General features: G+C 38.7%; 2 protein-coding genes across 13 annotated transcripts in view; both read right to left on the reverse strand.

Annotated features, from left to right (window-relative positions):
* Nucleotides 1-867: 867 nt before the first annotated feature.
* On the reverse strand, nt 868-9,160 carry LOC127440622 (protein SNORC-like). The gene is made up of 3 exons (XM_051697326.1): nt 8,961-9,160; nt 3,201-3,365; nt 868-1,775 (listed from the first exon to the last, which is right to left on the reverse strand). The coding sequence occupies exons 1-3, from the start codon at nt 9,043-9,045 to the stop codon at nt 1,666-1,668; spliced, it is 360 nt and encodes a 119-aa protein (XP_051553286.1). The 5' UTR covers nt 9,046-9,160; the 3' UTR covers nt 868-1,665.
* Nucleotides 9,161-11,426: 2,266 nt separating this feature from the next.
* LOC127440620 (GRB10-interacting GYF protein 2-like) overlaps nt 11,427-27,013 on the reverse strand; it is a 47,746-nt gene continuing 32,159 nt past the window's right edge. For 5 of the 12 annotated variants that reach the window (XM_051697316.1, XM_051697317.1, XM_051697313.1 and 2 more), the window contains 9 exons: nt 26,661-26,897; nt 25,607-25,735; nt 25,169-25,423; nt 24,865-25,049; nt 24,569-24,717; nt 19,828-20,009; nt 19,602-19,743; nt 15,052-15,167; nt 11,427-11,892 (listed from right to left, as the gene is read on the reverse strand). In XM_051697316.1, the coding sequence (XP_051553276.1) occupies nt 11,815-11,892; nt 15,052-15,167; nt 19,602-19,743; nt 19,828-20,009; nt 24,569-24,717; nt 24,865-25,049; nt 25,169-25,423; nt 25,607-25,735; nt 26,661-26,897 (1,473 nt within the window). In that variant the 3' untranslated portion in view covers nt 11,427-11,814. The other 7 variants (XM_051697320.1, XM_051697324.1, XM_051697319.1 and 4 more) reach the window with 5 other exon arrangements.

The following is a 27,013-nucleotide window of genomic DNA, read 5'->3' on the forward strand; positions in this document are numbered from 1 at the left end:
CACTCACAAGAGTGTTTTAGGGACGAAAACAAGAAAATGTCTTGAGATAAAACCCTGAACGATTTCTTAAGGTATGGTAACCGTGGTATAAGCAGAATAATTGACTCCGGGGCCAGTTGAATTATTGAAAAATAATGCACACCCACAGCGCGTCATGACCGCATTACTACTGAGTATACATATTTCCTTTAGATTGGACTTTTTCAGTATTTTTATTATGAATTTATTGATTTTTAACATAAAGAGGACTTTTTATATAGGACATGTTTTGCCCCTTATCTCAAGAATCAGTGATTGTATTGACAAATAGACATATCGTCATATAAATATCTTTGTTTGTGTTCCGCAGAAGCAAGAAAGTCATACGAATCTGAGACGACATGATCATTTTTGGGTGAACTATCCCTTTAAGTGGTTCTTTCCGCATCTGATATACTGTGGGGCTGTTTAAATGACTATTGTTTTAATTAACCATTTATCTCATGCTGTAAAAAAAAATCACATTCTCAAGATTAAGGATATGATATTTGCGATAGGCTAGATGATCATGCATTACCATGTAAAGACAACAACTGCTTTATAACACACACTTCTCCACTTTTGCAGTTCAAAATATCTTGATAATTCTATAAAGTGTCTAATAATGAATATTTAGGTAAATATATCCTCCATATGGTCTGTTGTTTCAAAAGAAATGAAAAATATAATTATTTTATAAGTAAAACTGGAAAACTGGAATAGACATTCAAATTCCATGCAGGCTAAAGCAAAATCCCTTGTGTATACTGCAAAATTAGGTTCATACTATAAAAACCTTTTAAATTATGTAATGTATTTACATTTGAGGTACATTTAATTGGGAACATGTTTTTGTTTATTTTTGCAGATGTTTCCATTCCCCTCGAATTGACATTAAGAGTATAAATACAACTACATTGGCAAAATAACCCAAGTATTATTTCATCAGATTACAAGAGTAAACATGAAGTATATAAGAAACTACTCTTTCACATGAAAGGCTTTAACATGGTCTTTTTATCTGCTCAGTGAGCTTACACAAGCGGACACACAACTTTACATCAGTTTATATATAAAAGTTCAATTAAAACACACACATACACAATTCTGCTTGGCTTTTTCTCAAACATACACACGCATGTATACACACTCTCTCTTAATCTTTAAAGGACATGGTAATTTCACACAAATCAGTTAGGCTGACAAGAAAACGAGAACTTGGTGTAGATTAGAAATTAATATGAAACAGGACCACATGAAATTGTAATGCATGATGATATAAATGAAAATATCTGTTAAAATATCCCTCCAAAAAACCTTCTATAATCTTCAAGTCTTTTATTCCCAATTTTGTTTCTTGAGGATACAAACAAGATGTTGTTAACAGTTTGACATGATCACAAAACTAATAATTTCATAATTTCTCTGTATATTCTCTACAATAAAAAGTTGCCCTTTTGTATCAGCCTCAGTCTTGGTTCCCCTGTCCATGTCTTGACTGTTATAAGAGAAATCACCAGTTTCATGTGGGACCTGCCATCAATGAGATACTTGCTGCAATTATCATAGAGAGGAGAAGGGAAAATGAAGAACAAAAAAGAAGAGGATGGATTGGGTAAGAGGGGAACTGAGAAACATAACACCTTCCTAAGAGGCTGTGAACTTTCTGAGTGTGATAACAATGAGAGCTAGGAGAACAGAAGCTCCGAGAAACACAGCAATGACAATAGCTGTGATGGCACCTGGCCCCAACACACCTGCAGACAGAGAAAAACCAACAGCTGTCAATCCACCTTAAGAGTAATGTTCATATACTGTATTTCCATTGCACTCATAAGTTCTCTATAAGATAGACGTAAGATTTATGTTTGATTATTTAATAATGTTATTTTCTCCATATTGTCAGAACAGTTCGTGCACATCACAGATGTACAGTATTGTGGCTTTAACTTTACATGCAGCGAGTTTCATCAATTGTGGAGTGCTCTTTTTATTATGGTAAATATTTAAAGGAATATTTCAGGTTCAAAACAAGTAAACTTCGATCGACAGCACTTGTGGCATAATGTTCATGACCACAAAATGTATTTTGACTCATCCCTCCTTTAAAATAAAGAAGCAAAAATCTGGGTCACAGCGAGGCACTTACAATGGTAGTGAATGGGGGCCAATCCGTAAATGTTAAAATACTCACCCTTTCAAAAGTATAGCAACAAGATGCAAACAATATACGTTAACATGATTTTAGTGTGATAAAATCGCCTACTAACCTTTTATGTGTAAAGTTATTTCCAATGTTACTACTTTGTTGTCATGACAACATAACACTGTAATCCCGTTAAACGACGATTTACATAACTTTACAGCTCAAATAATACATGAGTTTTAACAGAAGAATTAAATAAGAATTATCAGCTTCACATTTCTGCTTTCAAATACAACCTCAAAAAATGACCCCATTCACTGCCATTGTAAGTGCCTCACTGTAACATTGATTTTTGCTTCTTTTTTTTTTTCTTTTTTTAAAGAAAAGGAGGGACGAGTCTAAATTACTTTTTGTAGTAATCAAATGCTGTCGATTGAGCTTAACCCAGAATATTCCTTTAATATATATATATATATAGTATATATGATTAGCTTTGTGATGAATGTGGATGCTGACTTGATGTGATATTTAGTGAAAGTAAATCTGTCAATCATCTTAAAACCATCTGAATTGTAACCACACATTAAAGTCAGCATGAAATCAAAATTGAGACTATTTACTTTCTTACTACACATACCTGGTCCTCTTGTGAACGCTTTATTAGAAGGTGGGTTAAAAAATTCATAAACTTTCATTGAAATGTAATAACTTGGTCCGCCTCTGAAACAACTATTTTCGGCATCACTTTTCAACCACCCTTCCCTTCCAACTCCCCCCTCCTTTCCAATCACCTGTCATATAGAGGCCACTTTTCATAATCCAGTCAATTCACAATAGTCAAAATTAAGTTCTGCCCTACATTTTTTCTTATTGAATATCCTGTTTAACTTGTAAATACATTACATTACAATAGTAAAATGAGTTGCAAACGAACATGGTTGATGATTGTAAAATTGGTGTAAGATAAACAAACAAGTCATTTCAGTAAATACGTCACAAAGTGTACAGTATGTGATCATATGTGCTCTAACTCTACCTTCTTCCTCATCCAGGGTTAGTGAGGGTGTACCGTCCTCATTGTCAAAAGTGAAGGACTTTTCTGTCAGGTCATGGAAAGGGTGTTTTGTTGTTACATCGATGGCTCCGGCACCGGATAGCGTGTCCTGATTATCATTCTGCAGTGTAGGAGAAGAATCTGCCACTGTTTCAGATGAAAAGGATATATACACAACAACATTAATGAAGTATTCCTCCTAATTACAGTATGAATAAAAAGGTTTAAATTAGAACTAAGACGAGTTTTACAACCTGATCCCACATAAGAACCTTGTTCCACCAACCACTTTTTGCTTTTCTCTAGCTCTCTAGAACCCATCTGTGCAACATGATCACATGGGAACTCGACAAGTTGCAACGAACGATCCGGCACCCTGACATCTACCTCATTCAAGCGGCATCGACCATCAAACATCTTTGTATCAATACAAATGTGTGCTTCTTTTCCTGTGGCCAGATTTATAGCGCATTGCGTAAGCAGCTTTAGAGATCAGCACTCTGGTCCCATGGAAACCAGGAAGTAATCGCTTTCAAATAATCAATGGTTAGCGTTATTCAGGGATTGCATTTTCACTCAAAGATAACATTTTTACTCCACTGATGGTTAGGTTTAAGGTTGGGGTTTGGCCTAGGGCATGTGATTAATTAAAAATGCATTCCTGTTGACATGATTACATCATTTACATCTAGAAGGTGGTGGCATAGAGGGCTAATGCACGGAACTGGTTGGCAGAAGGTTGTTGGTTCAAACCCCATAGCCACCACCTTGAGCAAGGCACTTAACTCCAGGTTGCTCTAGGGGGATTGTCCCTGTAATAAGTGCACTAAGTTGCTTTGGATAAAAGTGTCTGCCAAATGCACAATTCACTATTGGTGACCTCCTGTGGACATTTCACCCAGCAACTGGAGTTCATGCATACAGTACCTATACATTCAACAACACTTCCAGCTTTGGCCACTGGGGGCAGTGCTTCAAATTTCAGTAAGCACAGATTGATTTCAGCAGAAATTTGAATCTACTGTTGTCAAATGGACAGTGAGATATACGTTAGTAACTCAAGAAACCTACATAGCAAAAAAATAAATAAAAAATGGTTCTTAAGAATACGATACTGAAAAGAAGGTAATTTACTGAGCCTAAAGCCACATCCACCCTAATCTGTTATCATTTGAAAACACGGTTTTCCTTTCCTTTTGTCATCGTTTTCCAACGTATGTGGTACTAGAGAGCATTTTCGAAAGTCTCCATTTTTAGTTAAGGAAAATGTCATTCCTGTGTGGATGAGTTGCAATGTGTTTCTAAACGAAAACATTTTAGTGTGACGTGGCCTAAGGTGCTGAGAACCATTTAAATAGTGCACAAATAAAATTAAACATAGTATTTGCAAAAGTGAACTGGAAAAACTCGTTTTATTTCAATTATGTTCTCATAAACCTGACAAGGTGAACGTAATTTATTATTTTTCTGAACATTAATGTGGGCAATTGAGGGATGTAGAAAGTGGCAAATGACTGAACATGCTGTTTGACATCTTTCTTTATGGAGGATTAACACTCGCTTCTCACTACAGGTATCCTGTCTTACGCGTTCCTACCTCTTCCTCTCCTCTAGTTCTTTCTCACATTTCTCATGGACATTCCACGTCTCCCGCAGGCATGGGACAGCCATGCAACTTTTCACACCAACACCATACTCATGGCATCTCAACCCAACTTCCTATGTTACTGCTCACAGATCATTCCAACAGGGCACCGCATGGACAAAGGTTCTGACCCCAAAATGAAGAGACAAAGACAGATGGAGCGAACATAGATAAACAGTAGGAGATTTTGACATGAGTGCCATAAGATTTAGTCTGACCCTACTTGTTCACCCCAATGACATGGCTTAGAACTTGCATGACAAGTAAATGCAAATAACAGAGCGCTCATTTGTCCAATGAAAGCGATATTAGGTTTTGAAAATAGAAGATATTGGTGTGTATTTACATGCAGTGGCCACCTATGCCACTTTTCCACGCTACTACACAGTTTCTTCACACTAAAGTGCTCATATTCCACCCTGAAACTTAAAATAAAAGGTTAATATTTGGAATAAGTGAGTGAGGATAGCCAGTGCACGAGTATTTTTGATAATGTTGCATTTGCTTAGCGAGACACACACTTTCCTGACTTGAAGCAGGCTGTAGGTACGGCACACCAGGGCGCTAGGCCAATGATACATCAATGAGCCCTTCACTTGAGTGTACAAAAGGGCGCTTGTGTGGTCAGAGAGGACGGCTAGAGGCTGAGGAATCAACAGCCTAAACACAGCCAGTATATTGAAAGTTAAATAAGCTTGTTTATGAAGCCAGTCTATGGAAAAGCATGCATCTTGGCGACAGTGTGCGTAACGTTAAAAAAAATAAAAAAAATTGTTTTTTCCCCCAAGTTTGTGTTTGTCACTTCATGGCCTCCTAAAAAGTTATTAAGAACTGCTTAAATATTTGGTGGTAGTCAACACATCACTCCAACACCTTATCCTTGAGTAATCATGCTAAATTGCTAATGTGGTAGTAGAAAATCACTTGCCATTATATCAAACACAGCTGAAAGCTATTTGGTTCATTAAATGAAGCTTAACATTGTCTTTGTGTTTGTTTTTGAGTTGACACAGTATGCAATAGACTGGCATGTCTTAAGGTCAATATTAGGTCAAAAATGGCAAAAAATAAACAGCTTTCTCTAGAAACTCATCAGTCAGTCATTGTTTTGAGGAATGAAGGCTATAAAATGCTTAAAATTGACAAAAAACAGAAGATTTTATACAAAAGTGTACACTACAGTCTTCAAAGACAAAGGACAGAAAACAGGGACAGAAAGAGATGTGGAAGGCCCAGTTGTACAACTTAACAAGAGGATATGTACATCTCTAAAAGTCTCTAGTTTGAGAAATAGACGCCTCACGTGTCCTCAGCTGACAGCTTCATTGAATTCTACCCGCTCAACACCAGTTTTATGTACAACAGTAAAGAGAAGACTCAGGGGTGCAGGCCTTATGGAAAGAATGGCAAAGAAAAAGCCACTTTTGAAACAGAAAAACAAAAAGAAAAGGTTAGAGTGGGCAAAGAAACACAGACATTGGACAACAGATAATTGGAAAAGAGTGTTATGGATCTTAACCCCATGGAGCTTTTGTGGGATCAGCTAGACTGTATGGTGCGTGAGAAGTGCCCGACAAGACAGCTACATCTATGGCAAGTGCTACAGGAAGTGTGGGGTGAAATGTCACCTGAGTATCTGGACAAACTGACAACTAGAATGCCAAGGATCTGCAAAGCTGTCATTGCTGCACGTGGAGGATTTTTTGATGAGAAATCTTTGAAGTAGTTTAAGTAGTTCAAATTGTAGTAGTAATTTTTCACATTATTAATGTCCTGACTATACATTGTCATCAGTTGAATGTCACTTTAGTGAATAAAAGTACCAATTTCTTTCCATAAGAACAAAATCTGTACATTATTCCAAACTTTTGGTCGCCAATGTATGTTCCGCATCTGGTAAAACACTGTCATCTTCTTCTTTTCTGTTATACTGTGCCATGTTTGTAGATTTGAATAACTTGTTGTGGTTACTAATGTTAGGATTTGTGCAAATGCTTGAACCTGTAGTACTTGTCTTTAACCATGCATATGAACTGCTCTAAAAGCACTTAAAACACAAGCCCACGAGCCCCACGTGTGCACAGAACAGCACCCCAACCGGTTATTCTTAAGCGCACACAGACCATGTTTTTTGTCTTTAATCGCAGCCTTTTGCATTTTAAAAATCACATATGACTATATCGCCAAATTGATGTTATTTTGATTAATTGTTATTGTGCAGCCCTGAAGGATGAAATCAGTCTACTGATGCTCTCTATGAAAATTAATGGCCAAACAAAATGCGCATTAAAATATACGAGATTCACGTTATTGCTTAATTATATATCGTCAGCAAAATCATCGCAGTTATATTATGAATATTCATTATTTAGCCCAACCATAACACATGAGGGTGAGCAAATGATGACACGGGGGTCACTTTAAGGCAGAAAATAATCTCTTTAGTTTTCACACACAACAGTGAGATGACAACATGCAGACAAGTGCGTGTGAATGACACACTCGTCCGCCACTGCGGTTCTGCGGGTGCCAGGGTGTTGCTGGTGACTATTTACCCACCTCACCTTACGCCAACCAGCCATGATGGGCTACAACTGAGTGGGCATCTTCACAGTCAGCAGACTAAGAGAGGCACAAGCTATTTGTGTCCTTTTTATTGGTGAGGACTAGCCCCAAACTCTGTCTACTTAGTATTACAGAATTTGTCCTGACTGGTGTTAAGAATGCTCTTCATGTTGTCAAATGTGGTTTGTAAATGTGGAAAAATACTGCAGAAAATGAGAAACTTCATGAAAGTAATGCCAAAGAATGGCCAAACTCATGGTTGAAGAAGTACTATGTGTGAAATGTTTGTTCAGTAAAGCATGTGAATAAATGATGCTTTAGTTGCAACAGGCAGCTTTTAGTACTTATTATATTGTACAATATACGTAGAAATGAAGTTCACTCAAAAATCCCATTACGCACTAAAAATGCATCAAAATTCATTGTGACTCAATGACAATAAAATGCAAATGAGTTCACTTAAGTAATACTGTGGTGACTTTGCTACCACCGTTTTGGCTTGTAAACATAGAAATAAATCAGTATTACATAATCTCTTCTTCCTGGAAAGTCTGAGATTGTATTAAACTTCCTTAAACTGTCATTTTGTCCCACCTTATGAGGTTATGCATTTAAAAATATCTTCTGGAATGTACCATGTTTTTCAGTTCTAAGATGTGACCATCAATTTTCACAGTTTCCATCATAAATATAAAACCTTTTTACGATGCAATTTGTCTCTCAGTGTACAAATTTATTTTTATGTCTAAATCCCACAACCCTCTATCAGCTCCAAATCCCTGCCTATGCTCTTTGTACAGCAGTGAGCAGGCCTTGTTTTTCTCAAGTTGTCTAACAAACTGAGTCTTTGTTTTTTAAGCTCCGAACCAAAGCCTAAATTACACCTGGTTGTGAAAAGGAGAATGTCACTGAAGTCAGTGTGATGATTCATTCTAACACACTTACACCTCTGTTTATACAGTCTGTTCATTCTGGTTAAGTGGTAGCAAACATTTTAAATACATCTTTCACTTTATTTTACAAGCAACGAAGTAGGGTAATTTTTTTAAAGAGCAGTGGCCTTTTGTGTCGCCCATTTTTTTTAATTTGGGAAACTAACAGAACAGTACGAGAAAGTATGAGAAAATGTTCAGCACATTATTAAAATAATGGTTATAATATGGTCTTAGTCTGAAATTCAGTGTTAAAAGAAAAACTTTCAAGCTCAATAATGGCTATTCAAGCAACTAGAAGGGGGCTCCCAAAACCAGGCCAGAGGGTCAACAAAGTTGAAATGAAACATAAACACAATTAGCTGATTTTGTGAACTCTTTTCAACATAGCCACATATTCTAACAGATACTGTCCTACACTTTATACATCAAGACTCAAGAAAAAAAAAATCTCATAGAACTGACAGAAACTCAATTTCTCAACTATGACGAGCAAGCAAGCTAGAATTACTCCAGTACTGGCCATTGTATCCTTTGCCCAGAACTCTACAAATGCATGAAATGTCAATTTTTTATAAGATGGGAAAGAAGGGATGTTACCTGTCTGCACAAAGGCCATACAGATGGCCAGAACAGCACAGAGGACAAGCCGAGATGAACCACTGTAACTGCTGCAGTCGCCCATGGTTCCTGTGTTAGGTAGGATGCTTCTGTTTACCGTTCCTGGACTGGTACGTTAATGAAGAAACAGAGAGAGCGAGAGAGAGGTAGCTGGGTTTAGGTGGGAGGACTTTGCATGGACAGTGTAGACTTTTGTCAAGTCTTCTGGAAACTACCCACCCTCTTCAGACCCTCCCATTTGTGCAGCAAAACGAGTCTTTCCATTCCTGTCCAACAGTGTAAAAGACTTTCATGCCCACTCAGTGTCCCAGGCTATTTCTCTCATTTGGGGTTATAGAGGTGGTCTCACCATGGACAAAAGTATGGGTGACATCAATTTGATCCGATAAATGTAAAAAAAAAAGATTGTTAAATGATGTGGTGCATCATTGAATCTGAAATTTGGCCATGATTTTATTTTAGTATGATTAAATTATTTTTTTGACATTTGGTGGAGACAAATGTAACTGAAGTGATAATTTAAATGTTTATTGACAAAAAAGGCTCAAAAATAAGAATGGATAAGAAATTAATGTGTATTATAATAGTAATTATAATTAGTCACACGTCTCGCTGGATTACTTGACTCTTAATTGATGTCAATCCCGCCATCCAACAGTCTGAATAATGACTGCACAGCTGGAGATAAAGTGATATTTCACAGGTCATTCAAAAACTGCTAGTAAAAAAATAAATAAATGGTGTCACTCATTTTTGGTTGTTTTGTTAAGGCAAGTCGCTTATTTTAGGCTTGAGATCTGGCAAATAAAAACTCAATGTCTATTTATTTGGCAAGTAGTCTTGTAATAATCAGAACAGGCAGTCAGGTGGTTATTTTGGCAAAATAAACACCAACAGAACTACGACGCAACCTTCTGATTCAATTCAGCTGTTTCTCAAGACTCTGCTCCGATGAGGTACTGACCACCAACTGTGGTTGGGGTTTATTTTGCGATATTTACTGGCTGACTGAAGATTATCCTGTTTATTACATGGCTACTTAGCATATTTCAGTTTCAGTTGAAATTCTGTTTTTTATGTGCAAAGAGAGACCACAGAGTCTCCAGAAACAGAAGAACTCCACCTCCGGCTGGCGTCATTTAAGTTGGCATTTAAATTGCAAAAATGACCGCTTGACTGTAGATTAACCATCAATTAAATTCCACAATCGTTGCATTTTTACAAGTGTGCTATTATATTCGTAATAACTCTGTTACAGATGAATGAAATGGAGGTCTTGCCCCATAGACTTCCATTGTGAGGGTATTAATGTAAGTGCAGTTTTTTATTTTTACAAATAGTCAACAGCATGCCACAGATGCAATCGTCAGAGCTTAATTTATGTTTAACACAGAACATTTTAGGCCTGATCTCCCGTCTGAAACATTTCAAAGGAGTCACCATTATAACGGCCAAAGTGAACCAGAACAGAATCAATTTTTATCTTGGTTTATGACTCATCCACGATTTTGGAAGAACGTACCTAGTGATTTAATAGTTGACGTGAATTAACGGTGCACTCAGTGATTTGTTTAAAATGATGTATCCTCAAATGGGATGAAGATTCTAGACATCTCAGTCTGTTCTACATATGGTGCTGGATGCACATTCATAAGTGTCGCCATGTTGAGATCATATGACCAGCCGAATATTACTCTTCAATTATACCATATGAATTTGGACACTGTTAATCACAGAATTAACACTCACTGACTGCAAACAGCTTTTTTTTTTTTCTCAATTACATTGGCAACTGACAAATTCTGGTTTTGTGATGCTGCTGCATCTACACCGCTAGGTGTCAGAAAACATAAATATTACTGAGTGCACCTTTACCTTACTACTGGTCAAATTCACCAGTGCAAAAAGACTGATTACACCTTAATACAAGGAACTCCTTTAATTTTTGTTTTCTTAAAGAAAACTCTGAGGCTAAAAGCTTCAAAAGTGTTGTCTTCATTCCCTTTCAATAAACATTTGCAAACAGTCTTTGCACGACGCTGCATTGTGTTTCACCGTGTGCACTCAGAGCAAAGCTGTGTAGAACAGCCCACACAGGACACTGTCTGTTTTATTTCTTGTATTGCAATAAAAAAAAAGTATGACTCCACGGGTTCATCATTTTCATATATTATAATACAGATGCAGAATTGAAAGTTTATTCTTTAAACAGCCTAATATTTTACAAGAAAATGGATAACTATCTGGAACTTTCAAACATGTCCTTAAAACAGGACACTGTTGATTACATGTCCTTGAGCCCTATGCTGTTATCGACCTCCGCCAACATAGGGGCAGGAAAACGGAAGAGGAGAGAAAATAAAGAAAATGGAAAATGCTCAAAGAATGAGGGGGGGAGGGGGAACCAATAAATAAAAAGGACATTGTAGTGGGGATAATACATAATCTTTTTTCCTCTGCACTCCTTTTATTCACACTTATAGCAACAATTTAGGAGAGATGTTTATGATTGTGAGTAGACGCTTCATCTCAGTGGAGGAACACAGTTGATGTTACATTGAAGACTGTGAGGTCAGTTTACTCCTCTCTCTCTTTTCCTTTATTCAGGATGTTTTGGTTCTTTTCGTGGCCACGGGGCAGCATTGTTATTGCAACTGTTGTTTCCTCTGGATTAGGGAGGAAGAAAGATTTGCTGCCCCAAATCAAAGAATTGAGGATAATGTTTATAAAAAAAAAAAAAAAAAAAAAAAAAAAGAGACAGAAACAAAGTTTGAGTTGGGATATAATGGCAGCTGTTCAGAAGGGGAAATAGTCAGTAGGGGGAGCTTGTCGATCAGCAGGCCTCAAAAGTCTTCCAACGTCTCGATCTCGCCCATATTGAGTCTCTCAGATGAGGCGTTGACAGAAAAACCTGCAGAGAAAAAGAACACCCATTAGAAGGTGAATCTCATTAAAAACATGTACAGGTCATATTTCATCCCAGAATCAAAGTAAAGATTTCTTTCTTTTTTTTTTTTCAATAAATAAAAATGAAGTGTTAAATAATGCTGCATTAAGAAAATTAAGAGGTTTAAACACTAACATTTCAATTTCATTGAAATCAGCATAATTTCATGAAGCTCAACAAATAATACCATGATGTATCAATGTTTAAATTAAATATATAAATTTTTCGTTCATATAACAGTAATGAGAATGTGTTTTTTTTTTTTTTTTTTGCATCGTTTATAAGAATACAGTGAAAGCGGATGCTTTATTGCCATGAAAATAATGTCACAATGCAAATAATCTTAATGATTCTAAAAATAAATAGGCTTTATTTTCTCTATAATGACTCTACAATGGCACTTAAGTTTTACATTTTAAGTTTAGTGTCATAAGCAAAAATATATTTCTATGCAAAAAAAAGCATTTAAAAATAAGCTGTCACAAAAGCTAATAGAGGAGATTATTTCATTACACAAGAAAGGTCATGGCTAAAAGAACATTTCCATGGCACTTCAATTTCCAATAGACAAAGTTGGCAGCACCATTCATACATTTTTAAAATATGGTACAACAGCAATCTTCTTGGGTGTGGAAGAAAGCAAAACTTCACCAAAGGAAATGTTGACTTGAATATTCAAGAAGGAATTTGGAAAGACCTGTGGAGTCCTGGAAGAAGGTTTTATGGACGTATGACACTAAACTGAAAATGAGTTTTAGACCCATGGGTCAGCAGTACATCTAGAGTAAGAAAGGCAAGGTGAACAAGAACAACACCATCCCCACGGACAAACCAAATCGGACAATCGACCTCCATCCCCTGAGGATTACCTGCCTGCCAATCATCACACCGGTCATGACTCAGCTCTCTATATATCCATCACCCATATTCAGGACTGCCCCATCACCCAAAATACACAGCCTGGGGCAAAAAAATAAATAAATAAATAAATAAATAAATAAATAAAGTGTGCTGCTACGTCACACATAAAGCTCTGAACCCTCAACCAAAATTCTTGGATATTAACACATGGGTGTGTCCCCGTCTTCTGATTGGCATCGCCAGCAGGTAGGTGTGTCTTTAAGACCAAGCCTATACAATCTAGAGGGGGTCCAATAGACTCGATGCAAATACTTAAATTGCATCAGATGCACCCTTGCATCTCTAGATGTAGACTTGATGTTTTTTTTAGAATCCTAGCCCACACTCCCTCCTCCAATACCTATTTTAAAATCTTTCTCCATAATCTCTTGAGAGAAGTTGAAGCTCCATCCCCCAGACTCTGAATTAACAGGGAGTAATACACTGATGCCTCATGACCTTTTCCAAAGGTGGTAATCACCATTTCCAGAGTATTTGCCTGCTTTAGGGGGGTGTATGCTACCCTCAAAAATAGTACAGAGCAGGTGGCGCAGCTGAAATACCTAAAGAACTGAGATCTGGGAATCCTAAAATGCTGAACCATATTTTCAAAAGATCTCAACACTCCACTCTCATACAGGTCACAGAGTGTATTAACCTCCCTCACAATCCACTCTGACCAGCAGAAAGGGGATTTAGTAATACATTATTTGAGGTTCAGCCATATGCTCGAGGCAACATTTAAATAAATGTCTGAATTAAACACTCAGGACACTTTTGTCCATACCACGTGCAAATGCGAGATAAAGGGGTGTGACTTAACTTCTCCGGTTAGTTTAATAGAAAGGCTTTGCAGTGGCAAAATAGGTGCAAGAACTTCCTGTTCAATCTAAAACCAGGGAGGGGCTCTCTCAGGTGGAAGCGACCAATGAGCCAAATGTCTGAGATCGAATGCATAATAATAAAACAAAATCTTGGATAGGCCTAGCCCATCTTTGTCAATCGGCCTATGTAACTTATTGAAATGTAATCTGAGATGCCTACCATTCCAAATGAAGGACTTCGCTATACTATCAAATTGCTTAAATAAGAGAGGGAGGCATCTACAGGGAGAGACTGAAGCAGGTAGTTGAATTTTGATAACATTAAACTTCCCAATCATAGATAAATGTAATGAAGCCCACCTGCCCACATCGCTGGAAAACCTTTTATTAAGGTGTCAAAATTAACTAACTAAATCACACAAATTAGCTAGGAATAAGATGCCAAAATACTTAATGCCCTGTTTGGGCCACTGGAAGGCGCCCTGCTGAAAAGCCATTACTGGGCAGTACACTGTCAAAGCCAAAGCTTCAGATTTAGACCAATTCACTCTGTATCCTGAGAACTTAGAAAAGGAATTAATAATTCTGTGGAGGCAAGGCATAGATCTAGTGGGGTCGGAGACGAATAATAAAATATAATCTGCGTAAAGCAAAAGCTTATGCGCCATATCTCCCGCCACCACTTCTAGAAAATCATCTTCCTTTCTTATCGCGGCTGCTAATGGTTCCAGGGCAAGACAATAAGTTGGAAAGAGGGCAACCCTGACGGGTGCCCCTATCCAGAGTAAAATAATCTGAAATTAATCCATTTGTTTGTACCTCCGCTACCGGGTGTCTATAAAGTAACCTAATCCATCCAATAGAAGTATTCCCGAACCCATATTTGCAAAACCTTAAAAAGATAATCCCATTCTACCATATCAAATGCCTTTTCGACATCAAGTGAAATGGCAGCGACCGGAGTCTGATAATTCGCCACTGACCACATGATACTGATGAAATACCTAATGTTATCAGAAGAGCTGCGGCCTCGAATAAACCCCACCTGATCTATATATATATATGAGAGGTGTCATAACTTTACTTAATAGGTTAGCCAACATTTTTGACAATATTTTTACGTCTAGCTGGATCAGGGAAATTGAATGGTAACTCTTACACTCACTTGGATCTTGGTCCTTTTTAAGAATCAGACTGATCCAGGCTTGTGTCAAGGTTGGCAGAAGCTTTCCATTCTTTAATGATTCTGTATAAACTTCTAACAAAAGTGGAGCCAGTTCTGTAGCATAAGATCTAAAAAAATTCAACTTTGCCCCTGAATTTCTGCTAAAACAACAATGACTCTTCCTAATTTATCTTTAATCTGATTGAGACATTTGAATTGTAGATGTTTACTTACCAATGTAATGAGTCCTCTGCTCTTACTCAAGCCAACACCAAGGAAAACATGTGCACCCCATATCTTCCCAAATTTTTCAGCTTCCTGTGGGGAAAGGTGTGTTTCTTGAAGAAACACTATCATATTTCTTAAGCTTAAGAAGAGAAATAACCTTCCTTTTTATGGGGTGCCCCAACTCATTCACATTCCACGTGGAGAGAGACAATCCACTCATATTAACATTTGACATTTTGACATATTAGAAAAAAGATTGTCAATAATAAAATTAAGACCACATTCCAACATTAGTGCAACAATCAAACCTCAAACTTTCCCCCAAACCAAACAAACAGAAAAAAGAAAAACGTGTGCATTAACCCTGTGCACGACAGCGCCAACTGGCGTCCATCCCTCTAAACTCAAACAGTCCATGTACACCTACAGGAGCCCCCGCGACAACTTTGCCGTCGGATTACTCAAGTCTAGTGTTTCTATACAAATTTTATAAGACAGAATACACAACAGAAGCTAATCTATAAAACAAACTCCAGCCAATAGGCGTGACAAACACAAAGAATGTGTAGATTCAACTGTCCCGAAGGTGTGTTCCTCCACACAAAAAAATTAAAAAAAAAATAAAATAAAAATGCAGTTCAGTTTTCTCGGACAGTCAAACGAATGTTCAGTGAGTCGGCCCGTTCAACAGTTACATGAGTGCAACAAATGCCCCAATCACTCCAATGTCCTACAAGAAATACTCCACAAAACAAACTCCAACCAATAGGAGGCATAAGCACAAATAATGTGCAGATTCATCAACAAAACTGTCCCGAAGGAGAGCTGCTACACAAAAACTCCAGCCACTAGGCGGAACCAGCACAAAAAGAAACAAAAAAGGCGCTCCGTTTCCTCTGACGGTCAAGTGAATATCAGGCTCACTTGGCTGAAACATGATTATCACAAAATGACTTAGTCCATAGACTTATGAAAGACAATGCCTGTTGGGGACATGTAAATACTTTACGGCAATCCTTAGCATCTATTCTCAATTTGGCCGGGAACATCAGTGCAAAAGCGTCCTTCCATTGATGTAAAAGATTCTTGCATTACTTGAATCGATCACGTTACTCTTGTCGAATTTGCAAAGTCTGGGATCAAGAAAATGCTGTGGTTCTTCCAAGAAAGCCTTCCTTTACTCCTCGCCTAACGTAACATGAGATCTTTTTCTGACGATCTCAGAAATTTGGCCGATTTCCAGCTTATGGCTGTTATGTCAAGCAGATTCGGAAAGAGCCCGTCTAGGAATTCCACCATATTCTGACCCTCTGCTCCCTCAGGAATTCCAACAATTCGGACATTGTTCCACTGACTACGGTTTTCCATATCCTCCAACTTTTCCAGACACGCTCCAAATCCATTTTGGTCGCTTGCGGATTAGCAGCTAATTCCCTCTCCGATGACTCCAGATAATCGATCCGTTTCTCGACATTCCCTACTTTTGTAACCATCTCAGTAAATTTAGTCTCCAAGGCAGTGATCGATCAACGTATTGCAGCAAGATACTCCAAGTCAACAACAACCTTCGTCAGCATTGCTGATGGGTTCAGCAATTCTCGCCGAATGTCTTTCACCTCTCCGGCCAAATTGACTCCGTCCGAGGCCTCCGGTGGGGCGTCAGCTTGAGCATGTAAATGTCTTTTAATGTCTCCAGAGCCCAAGAATTTTGAATTCTTTGACATGCTGTCTTCCTAGAACAGTTATGGATCAGAGTGTACCAAATCTCACCGGTTTATATCATTAAAAGTATCAAAACTAGCAAAGTGTGCAGAGCTTGCCATTCACACGTCTGAACCTCACATGGCATCATGTGACTCTTCTTTATTTGATGTTATTAAGGGTAAAGGATGCTCCACAAATGATTGACTTTGGGGGTTGAATATTTTTGACATGACATTTGTGGAGAGAAACAGTTATTTTTTATCTTAAAAGTTGGGTAAACTGAACTCTTCTCAAAATAACTCAAATGTGTATTAAACCTTTTACTGAGATTTTAGTTGATGTGTTTTATTTCACATCACCAGAACATATTGCTGGTCAGGGGGGTTGAATAATTTCACTTGCAACTACATCTATCTATATATCTCTCTCTCAATCTATATCTTTATATATATATATATATATATATATACATACACACACACATATCTATATATATACACACACATATATATATATATATATATATATATATATACACACACACACACACACACACACACACACACACACAGTTGTGCTCAAAAGTTTGCATACACTGGCAGAAATTGTGAAATTTTGGCATTGACTTTGAAAATATGACTGATCATGGTCTTTTATTTAAGGATAGTGATCATATGAAGCCATTTATCATCACATAGTTGTTTGGCTCCATTTTAAATCATAATGATAACAGAAATCACCCAAATGGCCCTGATCAAAAGTTTACATACCCTTGAATATTTGGCCTTGTTACAGACACACAAGGTGACACACAAAGGTTTAAATGGCAATTAAAGGCTAATTTCCCACACCTGTGGCTTTTTAAATTGCAATTAGTGCCTGTGTATAAATAGTCAATGAGTTTGTTAGCTCTCACGTGGATGCACTGAGCAGGCTAGATACTGAGCCATGGGGAGCAGAAAAGAACTGTCAAAAGACCTGTGTAACAAGGTAATGGAACTTTATAAAGATGGAAAAGGATATAAAAAGATATCCAAAGCCTTGAAAATGCCAGTCAGTACTGTTCAAAAAATTTGGGGATCTCTTGATACCAAGCCACGGTCAGGTAGACCAAGAAAGATTTCTGCCACAACTGCCAGAAGAATTGTTCAGGATACAAAGAAAACCCCACAGGTAACCTCAGGAGAAATTCAGGCTGCTCTGGAAAAAGATGGTGTTGTTGTTTCAAGGAGCACAATACGATGATACTCGAACAAAAATGAGCTGCATGGTCGAGTTGCCAGAAAGAAGCCTTTACTGCACCAATGCCACAAAAAAGCCCGGTTACAATATGCCCGACAACACCTTGACACGCCTCACAGCTTCTGGCACACTGTAATTTGGAGTGACGAGACCAAAATAGAGCTTTATGGTCACAACCATAAGCACTATGTTTGGAGAGGGGTCAACAAGGCCTATAGTGAAAAGAATACCATCCCCACTGTGAAGCATGGTGGTGGCTCACTGATGTTTTGGGGGGTGTGAGCTCTAAAGGCACAGGGAATCTTGTGAAAATTGATGGCAAGATGAATGCAGCATGTTATCAGAAAATACTGGCAGACATTTGCATTCTTCTGCCCGAAAGCTGCGTATGGGACGCTCTTGGACTTTCCAGCATGACAATGACCCTAAGCACAAGGCCAAGTTGACCCTCCAGTGGTTACAGCAGAAAAAGGTGAAGGTTCTGGAGTGGCCATCACAGTCTCCTGACCTTAATATCATCGAGCCACTCTGGTGAGATCTCAAACGTGTGGTTCATGCAAGACGACCAAAGACTTTGCATGACCTGGAGGCATTTTGCCAAGACGAATGGGCAGCTACACCACCTGCAAGAATTTGGGGCCTCATAGACAACTATTACAAAAGACTGTACGCTGTCATTGATGCTAAAGGGGGCAAAACACAGCACTAAGATCTAAGGGTATGCGGATTTTTGAACAGGGGTCATTTCATTTTTTTTCTTTGATGCCATGTTTTGTTTTATGATTATGCCATTCTGTTATAATCTACAGTTGAATATGAATCCCATAAGAAATAAAAGAAATGTGTTTTGCCTGCTCACTCATGTTTTCTTTAAAAATGGTACATATATTACCAATTCTCCAAGGGTATGCAAACTTTTGAGCACAACTAATATATATACACACACACACACACTGGAAGTCAGAAGTTTACATAAACTTAGATTGAAGTCATTAAAACTAATTTTTTAACCACTCCACATATTTAATATTAACAAACTACAGTTTGGCAAGTCGTTTAGGACATCTATTTTGTGCATGACATGAGTAATTTTTCCAACAATTGTTTACAGACAGATTTTTTCACTTTTAATTGACTATATCACAATTCTAGTGGGTCAGAACTTTACATACACCAAGTTAACTGTGCCTTTAAGCAGCTTGGAAAATTGCAGAAAATGATGTCAAGCCTTTAGACAATTAGCCAATTCGCTTCTGATAGGCTAACTGGCTAACTGGTGTCAATTGAAGGTGTACCTGTGGATGTATTTTAAGGCCTACCTTCAAACTCAGTGCCTCTTTGCTTGACATCATGGGAAATCAAAAGAAATCAGCCAAGACCTCAGAAAAAAAAATTTGTGGACCTCCACAAGTCTGGATCATCCTTGGGAGCAATTTCCAAATGCCTGAACATACCACGTTCATCATACAAACAATAGTATGCAAGTATAAAAACCATGGGACCACGCAGCCATCATACCGCTCAGCAAGGAGACGCATTTCTTTGTAGTTCACATCCTAAGTTTTAAAATGACACAGCGGCCTGGTTGCGCATATGACTTCAGCTCTCACCTAGAAGGCTTGGGTCGGCTCGTACCATCTTCTGTTTCTTCTTCTTCTTGCCGGAGGTGACTGTCTCAAACCGCTGCTGCTGCTGCTGTTGTTGTTGTTGAAGGACTGACTGTGACACTTGGCTCATTCCCCACATGGAGTCCTGACAGACAAATGTGGGGAGTTTAGCAAGACTGCCTCACAAGCACATGCAGGCATAAACACAACCAGTCACACAAACACACACCTGCTGTTTTTGCTGCTGGACTTGCTGAGGTTTTTGCTGGTTAGCGTTCTGTTTGGCACGGCGCTCCAGGAACTGCTTGGCGAAGTCTTTGGCCTGTGGCGTGTCCCCCAGGTAAGCTCGCACATAGTCGTGCACCTCGTATGGCGAGTCCACTTCCTTCAGGAACAACGCAAAGGTGGGGACTGTAAAAAGAAGGGAAGAGTGATCACTTTTAGAAAGCCACACTGGCATAAATTCAGAAGTTGCGACTTCTTAAAACTTTCAAAAAGGGTCAAATCAATAAAAAAATAAAAAAAATCATTTCACCTTGATGTAGGGCTTTACTGGTTGTTTAGATCAGTGTTACTATCAGAAATAATTAATAATTATTTCTGTAGTTATTAATTAATATTTAAATTTATTAATTGGATCTAACTCATTAAAACCTCATATGGGGCTCCAGTAAATGTAGTGTGCCACGTTTAGGAGCAAGTTTGGTTATTAGCAATAATTAATAATTATCAAAGATAATTACTAATTATTAAAATCAATAGAACATTGATGAGAATCAATGTTAGCTTTTTAAAATCCTTTAAATCAACAGTTATCAAAGATAATCGTTAATTGTTAACATCGATGAAACATTAATTAAAATTAACACTAGCTTATTGATCATTCAAATTCAATCAAAGATAATTATCAATTATCAAAAATCAATAGAATATTAATAAGGATTAACATTGACGGGGCACCACCCTGGAATTAGGGACTAATAAACAAATAGTAAAACAGTCTCAATATTAGATTGTTTTCTTAGGAAAATCGGCATCCGAGGAATATCGATTTTCGGGAAAAAAACAATGAATGAAGGTTTGAATCCGAGCACTGACATCCCGTCAGAATGACACAGGCGTATGCAAAACAAACCAAAACACTTCTCTTTGTAATATAAACAAAGTTTATTTATGCAGTAATATCAATTTATAATTAATACAATGCAGTCAATAAACTTCTGACTTACAACTACAAACTAAACAGTGATATGATTAGATATGGAAATAAAATAATTGTATAACACATAAGGTGTGTGTGTGACAGTGTGTGTGTAAGGAGGGACGTGCACAAAATATCGGACGCGACTCCCGTGGAGAGTATGTCACGCGAGACTTCCGGCCAGGGAATATGACCGCGAATGGGGGCGGAGATGGCGTCTACCAGTTACCGCGTATATCCGCTTGTACGATAGCTTAGGGACAAAGCTGGGCTTTAGCATTTAAGCTATCTACGAGCCAAAATGTGTGCCAGAATGTTTGTAAGGGGTCGCGTGTGTGCGTGTGTGTGTAATTAGTACGAGAGAGAGAGAGAGAGAGAGAGAAGTGACAGCCCTAAAGCTGATTTCATGATCGTGGGAGAGAAAGCAGCTGTTTAGTTCATCGCTCAGAGACGCGGTGGACGGCTCGTAAACAGTCCCGCATTATTTGACTCTTTAATGGATGAACTCAGTTGCTGTCTCACCCGCGATGGCGAAATTGCACAACAATCCAATTTGGTTGGACCACAATACAGCAAAACAAACTTGTGATAATTAATACCCTGAGTATTAATAATGAGCGAACATGGCGGTCCGTAAACTGTACAAGCAAAAACCTTGAAACACAAGAATAACACACTATAATATTCTATCTCTGCCCAGACGTAAACCTCTTACTTGAATCGCATGAGGACACAGGTAGAATGTGTTTTCCTCCATCCTTTAACTTTGACCCGGTTCCTTGAGGCTCGTGTGGTGACGGGAGGCCGTTTACTCGCTCTGTCGGCGGGCGGTACGGCTGTTGATTGTCGGCGGGCTGACGGAGAACTCAGAAATGTCGACTTGATTGAAGATGGAAGAGAAATCTTTAATCTCTTCACTTCTGTAGGCAAACGGATGAAGATGCGAATTGCTTGGCGGTCTCCTTCGGATCCGTTAGAGTGTTTGGTTGAACACAGAGTAATCTCAACTCGTCCAGCGAGATGGAGATTGTATGGCTACAGTTTCAAGTCGGACATTACTTCCTTATGCCACGAGGTTGCACCTGAGAGCAGCAAAAAAGCTACGTCTATATTCGGTGAACAAAGTCGCTGGAAGTAAATTCTGGAAGCATTTTAGAGGCATTTCATCTCCTGATGATGTCATGTTTGAGGGACGTTCTGTTGTGTGCCTCATCCAATAGGAGTTGAGAGTTCGATCCTTTAGTGAGCAAGGCTTCATGGATTTGTAGTCTGTTTTGGACTCCCTTTGTTTGATTTTGGCGTGATTTGTATCAGTAAAATTTACGACATGGAATGTGTGGGGGCTGAGTTAGGTTTTACGACTTGTGTTAGGCCTGCCTTTGTCTTCTATCTGAATACATGAGGCCCAACATTGATGTGAGAAAGAATTTCAGATCAGTTTTGCAACCTCAGTTTTAATAAATGTCCTTTTTGTAATGCGATGGATGTTTTCAGTTCGAAAATTTTCAGAAATCTCATACTATATACAGTTGAAGTCAGAAGTTTACATACACTTAGGTTGAAGTCATTAACACTCATTTTTTACCACTCCACCGATTTCATATTACCAAACTATAGTTTTGGCAAGTCATTTAGGGCATCGACTTTGTGCATGACACGAGTAATTTTTCCAACAATTGTTTACAGACAGATTGTTTCACTTTTAATTGACTATCACAAATCCAGTGGGTCAGAAGTTTATAACTGTAGGTGTACCTGTGGATGTATTTTAAGGCCTACCTTCAAACTCTGTGCCTCTTTGCTTGACATCATGGGAAATCAAAAGAAATCAGCCAAGATGTCAGAAAAAAAAACATTTGTGGACCTCCACAAGTCTGCTTCGTCCTTGGAAGCAATTTCCAAATGCCTGAACATACCACGTTCATCGTACAAACAATAGTATGCAAGTATAAACACCATGGGACCACGCAGCCATCATACCGCTCAGGAAGGAGACGCATTCTGTCTCCTAGAGATGATCATAATTTGGTGCAAAAAGTGCAAATCAATTCCAGAACAACAGCAAAGGACACTGAAGATGCTGGAGGAAACAGACAGACAAGTATCTATATTCACAGTAAAACGAGTCCTATATTGACATAACCTGAAAGGCTGATCAGCAAGGAAGAAACCACTGCTCCAAAACCGCCATAAAAATGCCAGACTACAGTTTGCAAGTGCACATGGGGACAAAGATCTTACTTTTTGGAGAAATGTCCTCTGGTCTGATGAAACATAAATTGAACTGTTTGGCCATAATGACCATTGTTATGTTTGGAGGAAAAAGCGTGAGGCTTGCAAGCCGAAGAACACCATCCCAGCTGTGAAGCATGGGGGTGACAGCATCATGTTGTGGGGGTGCTTTGCTGCAGGAGGGACTGGTGCACTTCACAAAATGGATGGCTTCTTGAGGAAGAAATATATGTGGATATATTGAAGCAACACCTCAATACATCAGCCAGGAAGTTTAAGCTCGGTCGCAAATGGGTCTTCCAAATGGACAATGAACCCAAGCATACCTCCAAAGTTGTGGCAAAATGGCTTAAAGACAACATCAAGGTACTGGAGTGGCCATCACAAAGCCCTGACCTCAATCCGATCCGAGGCCTACAAACCTGACTCAGTTACACCAGTTCTGTCTGGAGGAATGGGCCAAAATTCCAGCAACTTATTGTGAGAAGCTTGTGGAAGGCTACCCAAAAAGCTTGACCCAAGTTAAACAATTTAAAGGAAATGCTACCAAATACTAACAAAGTATATGTAAACTTCTGACCCACTGGGAATGTGATGAAAGAAATAAAAGCTGAAATAAATCATTCTCTCTACTATTATTCTGACATTTCACATTATTAAAATAAAGTAGTGATCCTAACTGACATAAGACAGGGAATGTTTTCTACGATTAAATGTCAGGAATTGTGAAAAACTGAGTTTAAATGTATTTGGCTATGGTGTATGTAAACTTCTGACTTCAACTGTACATTCACAGCACTTTATAAAGTACACCTACTTATTCATGCGATTATCTAATCAGCCAATCATGTGCCAGCAGTGCAATGCATAAACTCATGCAGATATGGGTCAGGAGCTTCAGTTAATGTTCACCTCAGCCATCAGAATGGGGAAAAAATGTGATCTCAGTGATTTCGACAGTGGCATGATTGTTGGTGCCAGATGGGCTGGTTTGAATTTTTCTGTAACTGTTGATCTCCTGGGATTTTCACGCAAAACAGTCTCTAGAGTTTTCTCAGAATGGTGCCAAAAACAAAAACATCCAGTGAACAGCAGTTCTGTGGACAGAAAGGCCTTGCTGATGAGAGAGGTCAACAGAAAATGGCCAGATTACTTCGAGCTGACAGAAAGGCTACGGTAACTCAGATAAACACTCTGTACAACTGTATTGAGCAGAATAGCATCTCAGAATTCACAACATGTTGAACCTTGAGGCGGATGGGCTACAACATCAGAAGACCACGTTGAGCACTTTATTAGGACCATAGTGTTCTTAATAAAGTGCTCGTTGAGTGTACATCCAACTCACTTCATGCTGCATGCAAGAAAGGGCTGTGAATAAAATGCAAGGAAACAATAGGGAGGGATGTGGTTAGTGGGAAGAATTATCTGCATATCTTCTATACATTTCACTAAAGGAGGATGCCATTAAGCAAGAGGGTTGGGGATGAAGGACAAGTGTGTGAGCCTACATCATGAAAGCATGCCAGTGACTCACCGTCAAGGTTATTAGCCGTGTTGAGAGTGTGTAGAGTCTGTTCACACCATTGCATAAAACCGTCCTGATTCTTATTGGCTCCCTGGAACAGTTTCAGTAGCTTCTCTTCCTCTTCTACCTTTTTACTGGCTTTACCACCGCTGCTATTACTGCACCAAATGGTGCAGAAAGAGAAACATTACACTACAAATACAATATGGAAATGACACAAAAAGCTGTTGTGTTGTAAAGTCTGAGGTTGTATTGCAGAGTTTTTAGTGATGAAAATATATTGGCAATATGTGGTAGTGGTTTACCTGAGGTTAGCGTTACCCTTGTTTTTCAGATTGTGGCTCTTGCGTGTAGACGGAGGTGGGGCAGCCTCTACTGCCTCATCCCAGAAACCAATATTAGAGTTCTGAGCGTCACCCCACACACTGCTGTCCATCACCCAGTGTGACCCGGCATTACTGACAGACCCCCACACTGATGCATTGATGGTCTAGATATGGATAAGAAGTTATATGAAACACAGGTCATGCAATCTACTGTATACAAATGCTCTCGAAGCATAGACATAGAATAGCAATAATAAATACGGGGTGAGGACGTGTAACTCACTGTTCGGTTCTGTGTGCGATTTTGTTGGGTGATGGTTGTGTGTTGTTGCTGCTGCTGCTGCTGCTGCTGCAGCGGTTGTTGTTGCGGTGTCTGCTGTTCTTTCCGTTGTTTCATCTGCTGTGCCTCCTCTCTCTGGATCTCCAGCAGGGATTTAGTAGCAGCCGTCTGCTTGGGCACGTTTCCCCAGCCAGAGAGCTTGGCCTGAGGTTGCTGCTGCTGCTGGACCCTCTGGAGCTCCTGCTGCAGTCGTCTTTGCTGTAGGAGTGATAGACACTGTAATGTTGCATCTGTTTGAATCAAGCTTTGGCAACACAAGTGCCACCGGAGGAATACAAATAACAGGTGCTATGGAGAGGACAGACACTACACCCTTTTTGATTCACTAGAGATGGATTGCTAAACATGTTAGGAAAGGCGAATCATTGACGCTCCTCTCACCTCCTCTCGTGCTTGCCTTTCTCTCTCCTCCTCCAGTTTTTGGATCTCTGAGAGCGACAAGGCATTCTGAGACTGAGAGAGACTGTTTGCTGTGGCTGCCTGTTGACCCCACTTAGAGGATGAGGGGAGCTGAGGACGATACACAAAAATTAATGCAATTTCAAAAGGGTCATCAATAACTGGGTCATTCTTCAAAATCGTGCCTTTTGAATCTCTGATTAACATGTGTAAATAGCTTTTATATAAAGTGCCCCAGATTTACTTTAATTGCACATTTGTGTCATTTCAAATATGTTTGGTCACTACAATTAACTATACAAAATTTCTGTTGTGTGTAGTTGAGCCTTTTAATGCTGTGAAATGCTCTCTTCCTTTCTGTCCATAAAAACTATACGGGTTTTTGTGGACAGAAAGGAAGAGAGCATTTCACAGCATTAAAAGGCTCAACTACACACAACAGAAACTTCCGCCAAGATAAAGGCTTGAGGGTTTAACCGGACTGCATAGCAATGCCATGAGGAAGTTAAGAAATTATTGAAGAAATAAATTACTATTGAATAATAATTATTATGATTATTATTATACAATAATACATTTCTATAATAATTTCTAAAAAACATTTTTTAATTATTATCATCATTTTTATATTTCAATAATATTTATTGACAGGGTTTAAACAAAATATAATGAAAAGTGAGCCGACACTTTCACAAATTTAGAAAAAATAATAATAATTTACACAGCGGAGAGGTGCAATGTGATTGTGATGTTTATTTCCTCCGTCTTTCACTAATTAATTTATTTAGTTTGGTTAAGTGTGAATACCCTTTCTAGAACATTATTTCTGGTCCGCAGAAGAGCATGGGTAAAACATGTTTTAATTTTGGTCAAAAGGAATCACTTAGATATTTTTCTTTTTTATTGTTTATCATATTATATAATTTTTAAAATAGCAATTGCAGAATTTTTCTAAATAATCACAAATCATTCAGCCCTAATTTTCTATGAAACCAAATCTTATGCTCATAAGATTTATTGCGAGATGAATTTGTACCTTCATCTGTGCGAGCTGCTGTTGTTGCTGCTGCTGCTGCAGTCTGCGGAGCGCCTCCTGCTGCTGCTGCCGCTGCCTCTGTAACTCCTGCTGCTTCTGCGCCTCCTGCTCTCTCTTTTTCTGCTCCTCCTGCTGTTGCTTTGCCAACGCTGCTGCTGCTTCCTCTTCTTGCCGCTTCTCTTCCTCACGTCGCCTCAGAGCTTCCAGTTCTTCCTGTTTCCTCCGCTCCTCTTCCTGCTGGAACACCACCACCAAAACAGAGAGACACAAAGATCTAAATAGATTTCGATCTCAGTAAATTTCGCTGAGCTGCCCAAAACTCAGGATAACAAAATAATTTGAGATAGACATAA

The sequence above is a fragment of the Myxocyprinus asiaticus genome, chromosome 5 (genome assembly GCF_019703515.2).
Source record: "Myxocyprinus asiaticus isolate MX2 ecotype Aquarium Trade chromosome 5, UBuf_Myxa_2, whole genome shotgun sequence".
Taxonomy (NCBI): Eukaryota; Metazoa; Chordata; class Actinopteri; order Cypriniformes; family Catostomidae; genus Myxocyprinus; species Myxocyprinus asiaticus.